At 31.8% G+C, this 18,470-nt stretch overlaps 1 protein-coding gene and 2 pseudogenes across 1 annotated transcript; 2 read left to right on the top strand and 1 right to left on the bottom strand.

The window, feature by feature from the left end:
• Positions 1–1,348, top strand: LOC111294643 (germin-like protein subfamily 1 member 7 pseudogene; annotated as a pseudogene).
• Positions 1,349–4,775: 3,427 nt separating this feature from the next.
• LOC111294451 (germin-like protein subfamily 1 member 7) lies at positions 4,776–6,018 on the top strand. Its single transcript, XM_022887756.2, has 2 exons — positions 4,776–4,933; positions 5,068–6,018. Exons 1-2 carry the CDS (start codon positions 4,810–4,812, stop codon positions 5,604–5,606), a joined length of 663 nt encoding a protein of 220 aa, XP_022743491.1. The 5' UTR covers positions 4,776–4,809; the 3' UTR covers positions 5,607–6,018.
• Positions 6,019–7,698: 1,680 nt separating this feature from the next.
• On the bottom strand, positions 7,699–17,262 carry LOC111294453 (germin-like protein subfamily 1 member 18 pseudogene; annotated as a pseudogene).
• Between the last annotated feature and the right edge of the window lie 1,208 nt (positions 17,263–18,470).

Consider the following 18,470-nt stretch of genomic DNA (forward strand, 5'->3'; position numbering starts at 1 on the left):
CCCCTAAACTATTTGAGAAGTGTTATCTCATTTTCTGCATGGAATTGTATCAAAGTGTTAATATTTTTCTTTCCGTTTTAGCAGTTTTTGTTAATGGCAAGTTTTGCAAGGACCCAAAGCTCGCCACCGCAAATGACTTTTTTTTCCGGGACTCAACATTCCAGGAAATACAGCAAATCAACTAGGATCAAAAGTCACTCTAGTCTCTGTTGAACAAATACTAGGACTTAACACTCTTGGCATATCTCTTGCTCGACTTGACTTTGCACCCTATGGTGGCCTAAACCCCCCTCACACTCATCCTAGAGCCACAGAAATCCTAGTCGTTTTGGAGGGCACACTCTACGTTGGCTTTGTTACATCCAACCCGGATAATCGTCTTATCACCAAAGTCCTAAACCCTGGAGATGCTTTCGTTTTCCCAATCGGTCTCATTCACTTCCAGTTCAAACATAGGGAACACCAATGCTGTTGCCTTTTCTGGTCTTAGCAGCCAAAACCCAGGGCTTATCCCCATTGCAAACCCAGTCTTTGGCTCAAACCCTCCCATCAATCCTGATGTTCTTGCCAAGGCCTTCCAGTTGGACAAGACTGTGGTTACCTATCTTCAGTCCCGATTCTAGTGAGATAACAACTAGAGGAAAATTTATACACCCATGAAATTTATGTAGCAGCTTGTTTGGAATAATGTTCGACTTGTTTCTCTCATTGAATTTAGTATAATTCTTGGATTGGAATATATAAAATAAAGGAATCGCTTATGTTATTTGGTTTATGCAAGCCTCTCTGTATTTTATTTTGATCGATATAATGTGGAGAATTGCAATTTGTTTTTAGTTTGGACCCACCCCTTCTTCATACAGGGAAATGAATGCATCAGATGACTGGTTGTTTTTCTTTTTTTCCTTTTTTGGGTATTGGACTCTCACATTGCTTTCCTCATTGGCTTGACAGTTACAACAAACGTCACACGGTCAAGATTCAAGAATCATCCATACACCCCTCAAAAGTTCTATATAAACCGACAAAAGTTTCTCTGCCTTTTTCCTCTTCCCTCTTCCCCTGCATTTCAACCAAGAAGCACAATCTCTAACAAAGAATGAAAACTGAAGAATCCACAAAGGCATTACCCATGGGTGAAATGACCCAAGAAGCAGACTTTGAAGTACCAAACCAAGAAGAAGATGATGTTCAACTCCAAGAATCCATCAACCTCTCCCTACTACACCTTGACAGCTTCAAGAACAACCACCAAAACCGCCATCCATACACAACCTGTGCCTCAAATGTCATCGTTTTCCACCCAATGAAACGTCCTTCTCCTGAACCAATCTCAGAACCCAAGTCCAAAAAGCCTTAACTGGACAACCTCTAGTACTCCCTCACTGTATGAAAGTTTCTATTTCATACAGGTTCCTATTGGTCATATTTATATTACTATTTTACTAGTAAATATAATTCAAAATGAGGTTCTTATGTATATTTGAGAAAAAAAACTGGCATTCTCCATATAATTCAAAGACATAATGCTCACTTGTTCATGATATTAATAATTCCGGTCATAAATTATCGCGATGAAGTGACTTCGATCAAACTTCGATATTGTTCAGAGCAGAATGTACCATAAAAGTTGCATAAGGTTTGGTCAGTTGCTTGACAGACATCTAATGAAACCATATACCCAGGAAATGGTTTGCTTATCATTTGCAATAGTTATATGGTGACATTCCCAGTAGCAGTTGTTCTGACTAATCCATTGACCTCAAGGATGGCCCTGAACTTGAAGCTGGGTAAAAAATACTTGCTACTGCAATGCCAAGAGATTCTCATGAAGGGTCAAGGCCCATAATATTTTCGGGTACCTATGAAGATCAGTTAATTGACTGAAATATATTCAATGCATTATTTGTAATCTTAGGATTCAATTTTCTGAAACTATGATTAAATGTCTCTCTAAATCTTCTTTGAAGCACTGGGTCTTGGACTACTTGTGAACAGATTTAGTGTGTTCTGGATTCCGGCAAATAAGTTTGTAACTTTCCTAAATAATTTGTGGAACAATAAAATCAACCAATTTTGGAAATCCTCTGATATTTTGCGTAAATTCACATGGCTAATTCCAAAACCTTAATTAAAGTATCTTCCAAGGGGTGCTTTCAATGAGATCTATATAGAAGTTGAGATTTGGTCTTAATTTGCAGCAAGCTGTAATAAAATAAAATAAAAAATTCAAAATCAGCCTACAAGGAGGATTAGATCAGCCGAGATAGACAAGCAATATAAAGTTTTTATCCATTGGTTCTGTGTTACCTTCAAGGAAACAAGTGCTAAAACCATGTTTATATCTGATAACCTGCAGTCACAAGTTTATATCTACACAAATTATAAGTAAATCATAATTTGCTACTGACAAGCTGCCACTTGTTTGAAAATAATATTTATTAAAAAAATTTAAAGGTTGTAGGTTACTATTTAGTAAGCTTATAGATATATAGAAAGTGCATAAAATATCATCAAATATAAACTCAAAAACAGTTTTGCATAGTCTTCTTCATATATCTTTTTCTTTTCTAGGTTCATTATTTTCAATAGAGAAATGATTTAATTTATATCTGGAGTAGCTTCAAATACCCGGCAGTTTTGTCTGCTAAAACTCAATTTATTCTTGTAGTTAGCATGATCTAAGAAGTGTTAATGCGACAAAAACTAACGCTAGATTTAAGGCTTCTGATTTTATCTCCAATCAATATATTATATGGTCTCAGTTGACGAAGTGATATGTACCTTGATACTCAATCGTACCTGACATCTATGCTTATCACATTCACAACATTATTAATTTCTTGCAAGTTCAATTAACCATGCTACACTGAAATTTTCCTGGTCTTTTCATCACTTCGGTTAGCGAAAAATGAACGGGCCTGCTTTAATTGACCTCTGAGAACTATTCCTTGATATTCATAGCCGACTTAATATTCAAAAATTTTTTACAGTAATGACTTGAATTTTGCCTACTTAAGGCTTTCACATATGACAGAAGATTAAACTTGAAGGCTTCTGTTACCTCAAAGACTTTGAATCAAATTTTTGTGAGTGATAACACGGCTTTATTTAATACTAGTTTGTTCATACATAAAATGACCACAAGGAGAGAGGAGACTGGATTATGGAGAATAATATGACTTTATTGAGGAAAATGCATCAAAACATTATTCAAACAAACGAGAAATTTTCGGGGTTTTGATTTGGCTTTTAGGTATAATTGTTAATCTGATCAGAATCGACAATGAAAATGGGAAACCACAGTCTTGTCCACCTGGAAGGCCTTTGTGAGAACATCGGGATAGATTGATGGGTTTGAGAAAAAAACGGCATTAGCAACAGTGAGAACCCCTGGATTGTGGCCAATGAAACCAACAAAGGCAACAGCCTTAGTTTCCCCTATATTGACCTGGAAGTGAATCAAACCAATTGGAAAAACAAAAACATGACCAGGGTAATTATGTCTTTTGCATTACTTACAACTTGAGCCATTTTGTTGACTTTAGCACAAATCCAAGGTTGCTAATTATGGCAGCGGCCACTCCGGGCCATATAAGATACAATTTAAAATAAAGTTAACAATGGTCTTGTTGAAAACCTTTGCCATTTGGCAGTGTTTAAGTATAATATACTAGAAACTGGGCAGGTTCCATGGGCAGGTTCCATGTGCTACATCTCAATCAAATATAAAATTAGTCTGCATATTCAATAGTAATTCTTACATTGCCACTCTGGCTTGGCTTTATAATTAAGTTGGAAACATTGGCTTTCATATTTTTTTGTTGAGCGGAATGGGGTTCCCGGGATTCCTGGGGATCTGGGCTTCGCCCAGTACATCCCTTCCCCGGGACAGTACAAGCATGGCTTTCGTATTTGACCCAATCATTAAACATTTTCAGGCATTTAAAAATGAGTATCAAACATATACACTACTACAATTAACTGTACCGGCTTTATCATCTTTCTGATTTTAACCGTCCAAGTTTAATGACAGTATAGCCATAGATGCTTGAAAATTGTTTGTGATTTTCATCTGATCAGGGCTAAAATTATTAATTTCTTAGGTAAAATGTTAAAGGCACTGCCATTTATTACCACTTTTACTTCAGTGATTAATGTTGAAACTTTCTCTTTTCATCTTCATTGTCTTCTCCTTTTATTATTCTCATTATTCACTATTTTAATTGTAAAAATGATTTCCTGGAATTACTGCTGCAGGCCGGCTAATGAACCTCTCCAGGAAATCTATTAATTAATTCAAAAAAATCTCATGTAAAAGTTGAGAAGCCGTCACGCAAGAAAAGCCTTGGAAAGATTCAAGAACTGTAGTTTTGTATCTCTAGATTAGTTACGTTGTCTTAGTTGACACAGTTCAATCTGAGATACTCAAACACATTTCTTTTGATTTTTGTTTTAAAGTCAATATAGTTAAATAAACAAAGAAAACATTTGGTATGTAAAGATTGACCAGTTCCATTGCAATTTACTAGTGCAAACATGAGACGATTAAATACGGAGAGGATGGAGGCGCAGAGTAGCTGAAGAATGAATCATTTAGATATTTTTAAAACAATAATCACTGTAGACTTTGTAAATCTTTCATCTGTGTTTTTTTTTTTTTTCTCAAAAGAATAATTAAATAATGAAAATGAATAGACCTGTTCAGTGAGTGCTATCTATAAATAGCGTGCTCTCATGCCACATCTCTCAGTCCTCACCAGGCAACAAAACTTAGAACAATTTAATCAAGAAAGCTGCCTTACAACAATGAAAGGTGTTCATTTCCTTGTAGCATTTGTCCTGTTGGCTCTGGCTTTCACATTTGCCTCTGCCTCTGATCCCAGCCCTCTTCAGGACTTCTGTGTCGCAATTAATAATACCAACGATGGTGGTATGTTCTTTAATTCTCTCTCTGTCTTCTTTGGAATGTATTCATGTCAACACCTAAACTATTTGAGAAGTGTTATCTCATTTTCCGCATGGAATTGTATCAAAGTGTTAATATTTTTCTTTCCGTTTTAGCAGTTTTTGTTAATGGCAAGTTCTGCAAGGACCCAAAGCTCGCCACGGCAAATGACTTCTTTTTTCCGGGGCTCAACATTCCAGGAAATACAGCAAATCAACTAGGATCAAAAGTCACTCTAGTCACCGTTGAACAAATACTAGGACTTAACACTCTTGGCATATCTCTTGCTCGACTTGACTTTGCACCCTATGGTGGCCTAAACCCCCCTCACACTCATCCTAGAGCCACAGAAATCCTAGTCGTTTTGGAGGGCACACTCTACGTTGGCTTTGTTACATCCAACCCGGATAATCGTCTCATCACCAAAGTCCTATACCCTGGAGATGTTTTCGTTTTCCCAATCGGTCTCATTCACTTCCAGTTCAACATAGGGAACACCAATGCTGTTGCCTTTTCTGGTCTTAGCAGCCAAAACCCAGGGCTTATCCCCATTGCAAACGCAGTCTTTGGCTCAAACCCTCCCATCAATCCTGATGTTCTAGCCAAGGCCTTCCAGTTGGACAAGACTGTAGTTACCTATCTTCAGTCCCGATTCTAGCGAGATAACAACTAGAGGAAAATTTATGTAGCAGCTTGTTCGGAATAATGTTTGACTTGTTTGTCTCATTGAATTTAGTATAATTCTTCTGTTGGAATATATAAAATAAAGAGGTTGCTTATGTTCTTTGGCTTATGCCAACCTCTCTGTATTTTATTTTGATCATATATTATGGAGTATTGCAATTTGTTTTCAGTTTGAATCCACCCTTTCTTCATCTAGGGAAATGAATGCATCACATGATTGGTTTTTATTTTTCATTTTTCCCTTCTTGGGGTATTGGATTTTGACGTGGCATTCCCTCGTTGGTTTGTCAGTTACAGCTACAGTCACACAATCAAGATTCAAAATTTATCCGTACACCTCTCAAAAATATAAACCTTCAACAGTTTCTGCGCCTTTTTCATCTTCCCTCTTCCCCTGCATTTTAACCAAGGCAAGAAGCACAATCTCTCTAACAATAATTGTAAACTGAAGAATCCACAAAGGCAGAACCCATGGGTAAAATGAACCAAGAACCAGACCTTGAAGTTCCAAACCAAGAAGAAGATACCCAAAAGGAAGTGCTTCTTCTTCTGCATTACCTCCAAAGGCCCATGTTTTAAGCAGGTTACGATCTGATCCCATTTTATCTCTTTTCAAGTCCTTCTCAAGGTCTTTAAGCTCCAACGACATGGGCGTGGAATTGATCAAGGAAGAGAGTCGCGGTGCCAAGGTTGGTTTTTCTTCAAAGTTGAAAATTGGTTATGTATTATATCAATTTTAAAGATTTAGTCCCATTCCAATGAATTTTATCATCATATTTTCACCACTGGATTAAAAACAACCATTAAAGGTGTGAATATTCGTGGCATGATATGTGAACTTTCTGTCAATAGGCTACCTTCACATATGGTTTAGTGAAGATAAAAATTTTGGCTGCCTAAATGACTTATGCAACAATATCTAAATTTACCTTCACATCGCATTTTGAATTACTTAAGCAACAATATCTACAATACTAAATAAATGAAGACCATGATCCTTGTTGAGACAGTTTCCTCCATAAATTAAAAACTAACATTGTAGCAGCAACTGGAGGCAAGCTTTATGTGCAATTTTCATTCAAACAGGAAATGTCTGATTTTGTTCTACTAATTTGTATTATTTAATCCAGTCCTGTAAAAACTTGTGAAGTATTATCTAATTTTTTACTTATTAAGTATTATCTGATTTTTTACTTACTGAAGCTAAGAACAGTTTTTTTTTTTTTTTTTTAACAAAAGAAGTCCTAATCCAAAAATAAAGAAAAAGATTATAAATATTAAGATTTTGAAATAAGTGGCTATATGAACCAATTAGACTAAATCTTAAGTTCAACAACAATATTTTTGAAACTATAAGAACTTGTGACGACTGCTAAAACATCTTAATGTCGGCTCGAATTCAACCTAAGAACATTCTATTGTAGCTTTTTCGGTTTTGTTTTTTGTTTTTTTTTTCCAAGGACAGAGCACACTTGTTTCTCCCTATAGTTTTATTTAAACTTTCTTCTTGTTATTCAATAGTCATGTTCATCGAATTTTCTTTGATATAAAAAATTTTGAGCAAAGAAAAGCACCAATCAAGATCAGATGAAAAGCCTGTTTGGAATCTGTTTATTCAGAAAATTAACATAGATTATTGAAGTTTTCCCACCTAATTGACTTAAATCAAGTGTTAAGAGTAGATTAATTGAGGGTTGGTTCGTGGCATTGCACCCATCTTAACTAAATCCAGACATAAAAACAAGGATTAAGGAAATTTCTACTGTTTTTATCACAAATAAAAGAGAATTATTATTGTGCTAAAACAATATCGAGCTGATTCAGTGCTTCTGCCTCTATTCCTATAACATGGGATTGGAATATATTTTAATGCTTAAAAGTTACTCTGTTTTATAAAAGCAGCATAATTGATGCAGTTATGTGTAATTTCTGCACATTTGAGTGAGATTTTTGTCCAGCCTTGTACGTTGCATACACATTCAAGCATACATGTTCACGCAAGAGTAAGAGAGAGAGATTGAAAATTTTACTATATATTCTGATTTTCATGCACAGAATGATCATGAGGAGGGAGGAGACTGGACAATGGAGAGGTCCATTATCAACCAGCCTGTTTATCATATGATACTAAGTAGAGTAATATGACTTTGTTGAGGAAAATGCATCAAAACATTATTCAAAACAAACAAGAAATTTCTGGGGTTTTTTGTTTTGGCTTTGAAGTTACTCGTTAATCTGACCAGAATCGGGACTGAAGATACTTAATCACAGTTTTGTCCAACTGGAAGGCCTTTGCGAGAACATCCGGATTGATTGGTGGGTTTGAGCCAAAGACAGCATTAGCAATAGTGATAACCCCTGGATTTTGGCTGCTGAGACCAGCAAAGGCAACAGCCTTAGTTTCCCCTATATTGAACTGGAAGTGAATCAAACCAACTGGAAAAACAAAAACATCTCCAGGGTGTAGGACTTTAGTGAAGAGACGGTTGTCTGGGTTGGATGTAACAAAGCCAACATAAAGAGTGCCCTCTACAACAAGTAGGATCTCAGTTCCTCGAGGGTGAGTGTGAGGAGGGTTTAGGCCACCATAAGGTGCAAAGTCGATTCGAACCAGAGATATGCCAAGAGTGTTAAGTCCAGGTATTTGGTCAACATTGACAGTGGTGACATTTGATCCAACCAGATTTGATGTGTTTCCTGGCTTGTTGAGGCCTGAAAAGAAGAAGTCATCTGCTACTGCAAGATTCGGGTCCTTGCAGAACTTCCCATTTACAAACACCGCAGGAAAGAAATGTTAGTTGTTATATTTCATCTCATGCAAAAGTAGAGTACCTTTAAGCAATGTTATTATATTAGAATATTGCTCCTAAGCTGAATGTCCTTTAGCTCAGGCGTTATTAGCATCATGATCAAGAACGTTAAAATAAAGTCAACATAGACTGAATGCGTACCGCCATCCTTGTTGTCGTTGATAGCCACACAGAAGTCCTGGAGAGGACTAGGGTCATAAGGCCGAGGCTAACGAGCAAGCAAAAGCCAAGAGGATAAAAGCAACAAGGATAGAGGGAATTCGTTTCATTATAGGATATATCGGTAACGTTTTATCTGACATTGCTAGTTGTTTGCTATTGTTTCGAAGAAGAGTGGGAAACTTTGCAGGACAGATAGATATTTATAGATGGAAACCAATGACCTTGGTTCCTATTTTGCATAACTAGCAGGTAAAAGACTTTTCAAGGGCAATCATTTTCAAATAATTTCAGTAAATTTATCCTGGTTTATTTTAGTCATTCTATGGAGTCGTATGCTTAAATTACTAAAAATTGGTCATGGAAGTTGCCATGTTTTTTATGAGTGAGAAAAAAATTGAGAAAATTAAAAATCGATTAAAAATTATGGTGTTTGGATTAGATCAGATTAGTTTTTTCTTATTCGATTTAGATCAAATTCGAATATTAATTGTATATGTTAAATTCGGATCGAATTTTGGATTGAGATATTAAAAATAAAAAAAAAAATTAAATCGAATTGAATTGAATTATTTATTTTTATGTATTTTTAAAATTTTTATAAAATAAAATTAATTATTTTATATATAAACTCTATTAAATATATTAAAAATTTTATTAAAATAATATGTAAAAATAAAAAATTAAACTTTAAAAACCATTATATCAAATCAAACCTATCATAACGTCTAGATCCGTAGATCTATCGTTAGACATTAACTTAAGAGTTACCATCAATCTTTTTTATTTAGGTGCAATTGACCATCTAACTGAATCTATCTTACTTTAAAAAAAAATCTTAAGTTTGACTCAGGTGCTCTTTAAAAGATAGATTCAATTTCTACGGAATCAGAATTAGATTTGAAAGTACGATTATGTGTGAAAAATATTGTAGCACATTCACAACACCTATAAAAAGATAATACCAGCTTGATTTCATATTATCCACTAAGCCTTAAGAATCTTACCAAATAATTAATTATTGAATATTATTCTTAATTGACTCAAATACTTTTAGTAAAAAATTTAAAAAATTTTCTTACTTCAAGAGTATACAAAAAAATTATTGTTTCTCTTGTAGGGGTTCGTCGTTAGATTATTTAACATTAAAAAATTTCAAGAAAAGAAAAAGTTTAATACTTCAACTTCTCTTGAGATTTCTTTTCTCATTTTATTTTTTAAAAAAGATTAATATTTATTCAAAGAAAATTGATACTTTTAAATTGTCTTTAAATCATATCTTTTGAAAATTTTGTTTTCAAGGAAAATTGATGCTTTTAACTTTTTCTCAAAACATATCTTTTGAAAATTTTATTTTTAAAGAAAATCAATACTTTCAAATTTTTCTCAAAAATATCTTTTGAAAATTTTATCTACAAGAAAAATTTATACTTTCAACTTTTCTTTAAAAAAATATTTTTAAAAATTTTTATTTTCAAAGAAAATTAATACTCTCAACTTTTACTCAAAAGTACTTTTTTTTTTGAAATTTTATTTTTAAAGAAAATTGATACTTTTAATTTTTTCTCAAAAAAGATATCCCTCGAAATTTTCATTTAAAAAAAAATTGATACTTTCAACTTTTAAAAAAATTTTTTTTTTTAATTTTTACTTTTAAAAAAAATTGATATTTTAAGCTTTTTCTTAAAGCTTTTTTTTTTAATTTTTTAAAAAAATTGATACATTCAACTTTTCTTTAAATTCTTTTTTTAAAATTTCTTTTTCAAAAAAATTAATACTTTTAACTTTTTCTTAAAGTATCTTTTTTAAATTTGATCTTAAAAAAAATTGATACTTTTAACTTTTAAAAAAAAAAATTTTTTTGAAATTTGATCTTCAATAAAAATTGATACATTTAAAATTTTTCTTTAAATATATATTTTAAAATTTTTTATTCTAAAAGTCATTAAAAATCTATAAAATACTCAATTAAATAAATAAAAGATATCAATTTAATCAATAAATAAAATAATAATAATAATAAAAATTAAATTAAATTAAAAAAATCTTAACGCGACTCGAATTTGAATGAAACGCGACTCTAGAAATAAGCGCGATTGAAATGACTTAATGTGCGATTCGGCTCGATAGCTTAGATGATAGGGTTGGATTTCTGGATTAGCGGCACGGGTTGTGTTGGACCAAAGAAAACACGCGGATGCTATTCTGTTTCTAGCTCAAAACGAGGTCATTTTTGGGTGGTATAAAAAGCAGAAATTTCCTTTTTCGTTTGGTGCTTTTTCCTTCTCTCTCTCTCCTGCTTTTTTTTCTTTTCTTTGTTTCTCTATCTAAAAGGGGAAGAATGCCGATTAAAGTTTTGTCGATTTCTGGGATTCACTATCGGAAAACTGGGTTTGTTGCCAGCAAGCTACCAAAAAATTTGAATTTTCACCGAAAAATTCAATCGGTTTCTGAAATTTCCAAAAGATTTCTGGAAGAAAAAACGTATAAAAATTCCTAAAAACCTTAATTGCTTGTCCACTTCCCTGAGATTGTCCTAAATACAACCTATGTTCCACTCTGACCTTCAACCAGAAAAATTCCAAGAAAACTATAATTTCTTCGAAAGTTCTTTGGTACCTTTTGACTACTCTCCTCTTTCTGTCTGTCCCTTTTTCTGTGATTGTTGGGGTTTATATAGGGTTAGTTCGAGGATTCAAAAATCAGAATCCTCCCATCCTCTCATCTGTTTATCCCCTTTTTTTTTTTTTAAAGAAATCCTTCTTTATCCCAGTTTCAAAATTTAAATTCCTTTATCTCATAATTTTATTAGGATTAGAACTCTACTTTTATTTATTTTATTTAAAGCTTACCGAAAAAACAGGTTTAAAAAAATGAGTGTCTACAAAACCGAATCAATAAATTTTGATTCGGATCAAAATGATTTTAAAAGAAAATCGGTTCCTATTTAGATCGGATTTTAAAAATTTATAACATTATGTATTATCCAAAAAAACTAAATAAAACTGGAACTGAACTGTTATCACCCTTTTTGTTTTTGTCTATGGTGTTTTTGCAGTGTAGGTTGGATCAGAAAGTCAGACAACGAGATCGAAGACAGTCCAATTTTCTGTTGTTTGTCTGCAAAATTCTACACTCTTTACTAGACTCTTATCCAATGCAATGCCTCTAAAACATCTATCATCAATCTGACCTTTCACCATCCAAGTTGAATGTTATAACGTATTTGACAGTACAATATCTTAAAATTGCATATGATGTTTCCACCTTATCATGCTATGAATGATGGCAAGACGTTTTGTTTCTCTTGGTAGCCTATTTTTTCTCTTTATTTCAATTAAAGTAATAAATGTTCGTTTATATTTTTATTATTTTTTCTCTGGAGTGTTGAATATTATACACAGGCTTACTCTATGACCATCGAACTTGGTGCTTTCTATGTTCATTGAACTAATCAGCAGAGCAGATTGCTTAAAGAAAATAGCCAAATTTCTTACACAACTTGATCAAGGAAGATTCAAGAAGAGTTGTTAAAAAATTGATAGGTGACAATGACATCAATCCACATTAAGCAAAACAAATCTCATGGTCAAGGGATTGCAACATTGTTAACAGCCTACTTAACTTTCAGAAAATTCTTTCACGCGGCCAGAAGGTAAACGGTTCATAAGACTTCTGCTACTTCAAAGACCATTTCCCCTCTTTGTTTAAAATGATCACCAGTAATTGTTTAAGACAAGTTTGGTATACTTTATACAGCTTTATTCATATTTTGTTTTATGAAATAGGAGTATAAATGAACTGAAAATAATCAAATTTTATTATATTTATGATTAATTTATTTAATTAATTGTTTACCGTTTTTAATCGTTTGTTAAATTTAATAAACGAACAAAAACTAAACGTATTCACTAATTGTAAAATGCCCTCTTCATTTACACTTACCAAGAGTTTCATATTTTTCATAGCTTAAGTCCTTGGATAGAGCTATTGACGGGTATGGGGAAAAAAAAACCTTAGTTTAATCATTATTATATGCTAAAGGAAGTGGGAAATCAAGGAATCTCATCAGTTATGATTCATGAGGTCTTTGCAGATAATTCAACTTAAATAGAAAAAGGGGGTTAAAGAACTACTTTGAACAGGTGGAAGGAATCAAACTAACTGCTTTGAGTAATTTATTTGATACAATACCTGCTGCGGCAACAGCATCTAAAAAGATTAATGTTTGAAATCGGCTCATCCAAGACTGTCCAAATTTTAAGTCCTTAATCTAGAAATTGACTTGGTAAAGTCGTAAAACCCAGTCATTTGCAGAAAATTTCACTTCTTTGGAAAATCCATGCAAATATTCAATTCTAGGTTGTCTAACAACTCTGTCAGCTAACAAGAAGGTTACAGGGGAAGGTTCAACTACTTACCAAATCTCTTTATTTATTTATTTATTTTTACGATGCTAGATTTAGATTCGCACTTCATGGCGGAATAATTTTTTTATTTTTTTAAATTATATTTTAAATGTGAGAAAAATAAAATTTTTATACCAAATTTTAATAAATGATAACATATAAACAAATATAAATATATTTATTTTTAATATAAATTATAACTTAATTATATATAAATGTAGTTTTTATTAAATTAAAGTATTAAATAATATTTTATTAATATAATATATAAAAATTAAATAAATAATAAAATTCATTCTTTTTATATATCCCGAGAATGGTAGGGACAAAGCACTCTAAACCTGATCCGAACTTGATTCAAATTGTTCAAAAAAATAAATTTTAACCCAATCCTTATTTAAAAAAATCGTTATAGAGATTTAATTTGTGAGGTATTATTCGCTTTAATTTAAATGTCTTACGATTTTATCTCACAAAAAACATCTCAAATTTGAATTTAAACCTCTACTTATATATCATAACAGATCCGTGAAATATCTCGATATGAGATTGAGTCTCATGATTTTATTTTATAAAAGACATCTTACAAGTTTCGATTTAAGTCTTTATTAATATATTATGACAAATTCTCATAATCTTTCAATATGAGATTGGGACGTCGAATGATATACGAATTTATTAAATTAAGATATTAAATAATATTTTTAATAATATATAATTATATTATTATATAAATAATGAACTATATTTTTATATATGCCAAGATAAAAAACATAACACTCAAAATCTTAATTTGACTCGAGCTCGCTTTTAAAAAAAAAAACTCAATCAAATAATCTAAAAGAAAAGGCATACTAATTAGATCAAGATAAATCGAAATTCCATCATATACAAATTAATTTATTATCTCAATCTCAATTGGCTTTTTTATTACAAAATATATCTAATAAAAAGAAAAAGTAAAAAAGTTTAAGAAAAAGAAAAAGGAAAACGTAGAAAAAATAAAAGCTTAAAAAAACAAAGAAAATGAAAAAAAAAAAAAAAGAGATGCCATGTGGGTACTCCAGAGGGAAAAAATATTTCAAATCTATCTCCAACCCTACTCCATTTAAAAAAGAAAAAAAAAAACCTTGATCCAATTTCATTTATCATTTTTTTTAAAAACAAACTTATGTTAGATCAATACAAATCAAAATCACTTTGCGTACAGGCTGCATCAACCTTGCCTTTATTGATTGTTTTTTACAAATTTATCTAATAAAAAATAAATATAAATTTAAAAAAATAAAAAATAAATTTAATAAAAAATAAAATAAAATAATAGAGAATGGAGGAAGGTAAGAGTGCCACGTGGACACTCCCACCTCCCTCTATTCTTTAAAAAATTGATATTACGACTAAAATTAGACTCACGCTTCATTATGGATTAATTTTTATTTTTTTAAAATCATATATTAAGTATGAGAGAAGTAAAATTTTTATGTCAAAATTTAATAAATGATAAAATATGGACAAATATAAGTATAGTTATTGTTTAATATAAATTATAATTTAATTATGTAAATGTAGTTTTTTATGAAATTCATTATTAAATAATATTTTTATTAATGTAATATATATAAATATAAATTAAATAAATAATAAAATATATCTTTTAATATATCCCAAGGAAGATAAGGGTAAAATACTTCAAACTCAATTCGGACTTCACCTAAATTGTTTAAAAAAAAAAAACTTAATCTGATCCTTATTTAAAAAAATGAATTAATTGAATTGTGATGAATTAAAACCTGTTGGATATAGGTTGTTTTGTTATTCTTACATTCGTTAACTTTTTTTTTATAAAATTTATCTAATAAGCCAAATAAGATAGCATGTGAATTTATTAAATTAAGATATTAAATAATATTTTTAATAAAATACATATGAAAACATTTAATTAAATAAATAATAAAAAATATATTTTTATATATATTTAAGATAAAACCTAACACCCAAAATCTTGTTCTGACTCAAGCTCAATTTAAAAAAAAATTCAACCCAATTATCTCGAAAGAAAAGAAAGCCCTCCAATTGAATTATGGTGAATTGAAACTCATTAAATATAAGTTATTTTGTCATCTTTATCTCAATTAATTTTTTTATTACAAAATTTATCTAATAAAAGATGAAAGTAAAAAAATAAAAAAATGAAAAATGAAACTAAAAAAAAAGCAAAAAATTTAAAAAAATAAACAAAGAAAATGAAAAAAAAAAAAAAAAGAAAAAGGATGGAGGCATCACGTAGACACCCAAGACGAGGTAAAGCACCTTAAATATTTCTCCAACTTGATCTCATTTTCAAAAAAAAAAAAAAAAAACCCTCGATCAAATCTTTATTTTTTTAAAAAAAATACACCTATGCTGGATTTATGTGAATCAAAATTAATAAACTACAAATTATTTTATCATCCCTACTTCTATTGATTTTTTATTTTATAAAATTTATCTAAAAAAAATTAAAATAAAAAGCAAGTAAAAATGTTTAAAATAATATATATAAATTTAATAAAACATAAAAATAAAAAGTGAAAAATAACAAAAGGATGGGATGTCACATGGATACCTTCTTCTTACTCCGGTTTTTATAAAATTAATATATTAGATGAGAAACATCTTTATTGATAAACTTAAAGTGGATTTATAATACTCTAATTTTACGTTGAGATATTCAAAGATTTACTATAATATTTATGTAAAGATTTTGAATCACGTACTTATGAGATTTTTTTCAAAAAATAAAATAGTGAGAATTTTGAATCGAACAGGGTATTATCTGTGTTTGGTGCAAGTCGCCATAATATTGTACCACAGCACCAAACACAGGTGCAACTTGAGTTATAGCCAATAGTATAGGAAAATTGACCCCAAATTGTTTTCCAAGTTTACAGAATGTATTTAATGAGCCCCTTTTCCACTAAGCTAAACCCAAATGGATAAACCCAATTATTAAGCCCATTGTCAACAATTATTGCAGACCAAGTTGAATGCCAAGACGTAAAAGGACTATTAGTTCCTGCTGATATATACACATGCAAAATTGAATTGGGCCAATACTGCTGATGCCAACTTAGTTTACTTGGATTTGTGACGGTACGTATTCGACATAATAATGTCATGTCCTTGGCAATTTTTCACATTAACTTTGATCATCTGAAGAATTGAATCCATATTAATTGATTGAAAGTTGTCCAAAAAAAGCAATGAACATGAGTCTGTTAGGGTAAACAAGAGAAGAGTCCATGAGACATAGCTGGCAACTCTTGCATTTGGGATTGCAGAACTCCATTTTCACGAGTCAATGCAGGCGTTTATGACTTGATCAAGAAGTCATTTGTGTAGCTCACAATTGGATCAAGGAAAAGAAGGGACAGGGTCCATACAGTTTTCAGGTCTACGCAGTCAGCTGATTGACACTGAAAATCACATTGTCAAGTATGTTACCAGCTTTTCTTTGCTGATAGTACTTCTTATGTATGCTTTTTGGAACTATTTTGATGTTGGTATAGCTTTGTGTGGTATATTTTTGCATTCTCCAAATATTAACACATTTCAGATCTCAAATGAAGTAATTTATAATCGAAACTTTCATTTTTGCACCAGTCACTGAGATTCAGACACACCTTGACATATTGGTCCAAGTTTTGAAACATAATGCAATATTATTCTAATGAAGCTTAAACATATGGAGAGGCTTACATAAGCAGAGTTACATCAGCAATCCATTTATTTGTAAAATTAAACAAGAATTGTAAAATAATGAGGGAAACATGACCAACACTATCCACATTAAGCCACAACTTAATATGTATTAAAATAATGCTCTAGTTGCTATCCCATCAGAATTGTGACTGAAAGCATTTCACCACATTCTTGTCTAGCTGGAAGGCTTTGACAAGAACATCAGGATTGATAGACGGACTTGATCTAAAGATGGCGTTTGCTATTTTTATGACACCAGAGCTTTGGCTACTAAAACCAGCTAAGGCAACAGCTTTAGTTTTCCCCACATTGAATTAGATGTGAATGAGACCAACTAGGAAAACAAAAACACCTCTTGGGTTGAGGACTTTGGTGATGAGAAGGTTCTGGGGTTGGATGTAACAAAACCAACATAGAATGTGCCCTCCACGACGACTAGGACCTCATTGGCACGAGGGTGAGTGTGAGGAGGGTTTAGCCCACCATAAGGTGCAAAGCCAATTCGAACCATAGATATGCCAGAGTGTTAAGTCCTGGTATTTATGCAACATTGACAGGGGTAACTTTTGATCCTACTTGATTTGATGTGTTTCCAGGCATGTTTAGTCCTGAAAAGAAGTCTTCTGCTTTGGCAAGCTTAGGGTCCTTGCAGAACTTCCCATTAACAAACACTGCAGGATTGAAAAATATTTTAGTTGCTACGATACTAACATATTTGAAGCTTAAGAACTAATTACAGAGAAAAACACAACTACCACCATCCTTGGTGTCGTTGATGGCTACGCAGAAGTCCTGGAGAGGGCTTGGATCTTCTGCAAAGACAAATGAGGCAGCCAGTGCCAAAAGAAAAAAATGGTAGGAGGAGATGAACACTTTTCAGTGTGATAATGTAACTCCCAGCATAAATTCTTCTAAGTTTGATTTGTTTGGAAGGGATGAGAAACTTTGCTTGAGAACATGCAATTTATTGGAGTCTTTGAACTTGTCTATATCTTTTCATTTTCAAGAAGCAAATGAAAGTGTTACCAAGTCTGCTGCAATTTCTTTTTCCTTTCAAATCTGTGATAAATTGTTCTTCAACTACTACCCATGTCTCATTACCAAGTTGCCTCTTCCTATGTTTGCATCAGTAGTTTTCTCATGGAAGCAGTCATTTGCGTCATTAAATTATTTCTTTTATAGTAATTAATACAACTTGAGCCATTTTTGTTGACTTTAGCACAAATCCAAGATTGCTAATTATGGCTGCGGGCACTCCAGGCCTTACAAGATGCAAATAAAAATATAGTTAATAATAGTCCTTGTTGAAAACCTGTGCCATTTGGCAGCGTTTAAGTATAAGATGTTAGAAACAGGGCAGGTTCCATATGCCACTTCTCATTCAAACAAAAAATTAATCTGCATATTTTACAGTAATTCTTACATTACCATTATGGCATGGCTTTATAATTAAGTTGGAAAACATGGCTTTCATATATTTTTTTTTGGTTGGTTGGTGCAGGGTTCTTAGGCTTTACTCACTATATCCCCTCCCCTAGCCGGTCCAAGCGTGGCTTTCATATTTGACTTGATCATTAAACATTTTTCAGACATGTAATTGTAATACCCCAGCCGGACTATTACCAAAGTCTATCAATTTATTAAGAGATTGATTAGTAAAAGAAAAAGAGGTTGAAGTATTATACGAAAGAAAACCTAGCAATCGTGAAACCGAAAGAA

This window comes from Durio zibethinus, chromosome 14 (genome assembly GCF_047325235.1).
Source record: "Durio zibethinus cultivar Kanyao isolate XHJ-2024 chromosome 14, ASM4732523v1, whole genome shotgun sequence".
NCBI classification, from domain to species: domain Eukaryota; kingdom Viridiplantae; phylum Streptophyta; class Magnoliopsida; order Malvales; family Malvaceae; genus Durio; species Durio zibethinus.

Excerpts from the sequence above, each read along its gene's own strand:
- LOC111294451 (XM_022887756.2), top strand. The coding sequence starts at position 4,810 with ATGAAAGGTGTTCATTTCCTTGTAGCATTTGTCCTGTTGGCTCTGGCT. Across the intron at positions 4,934-5,067 it reads TAATAATACCAACGATGGTG|TTTTTGTTAATGGCAAGTTC; the intron begins GTATGTTCTTTA and ends CCGTTTTAGCAG.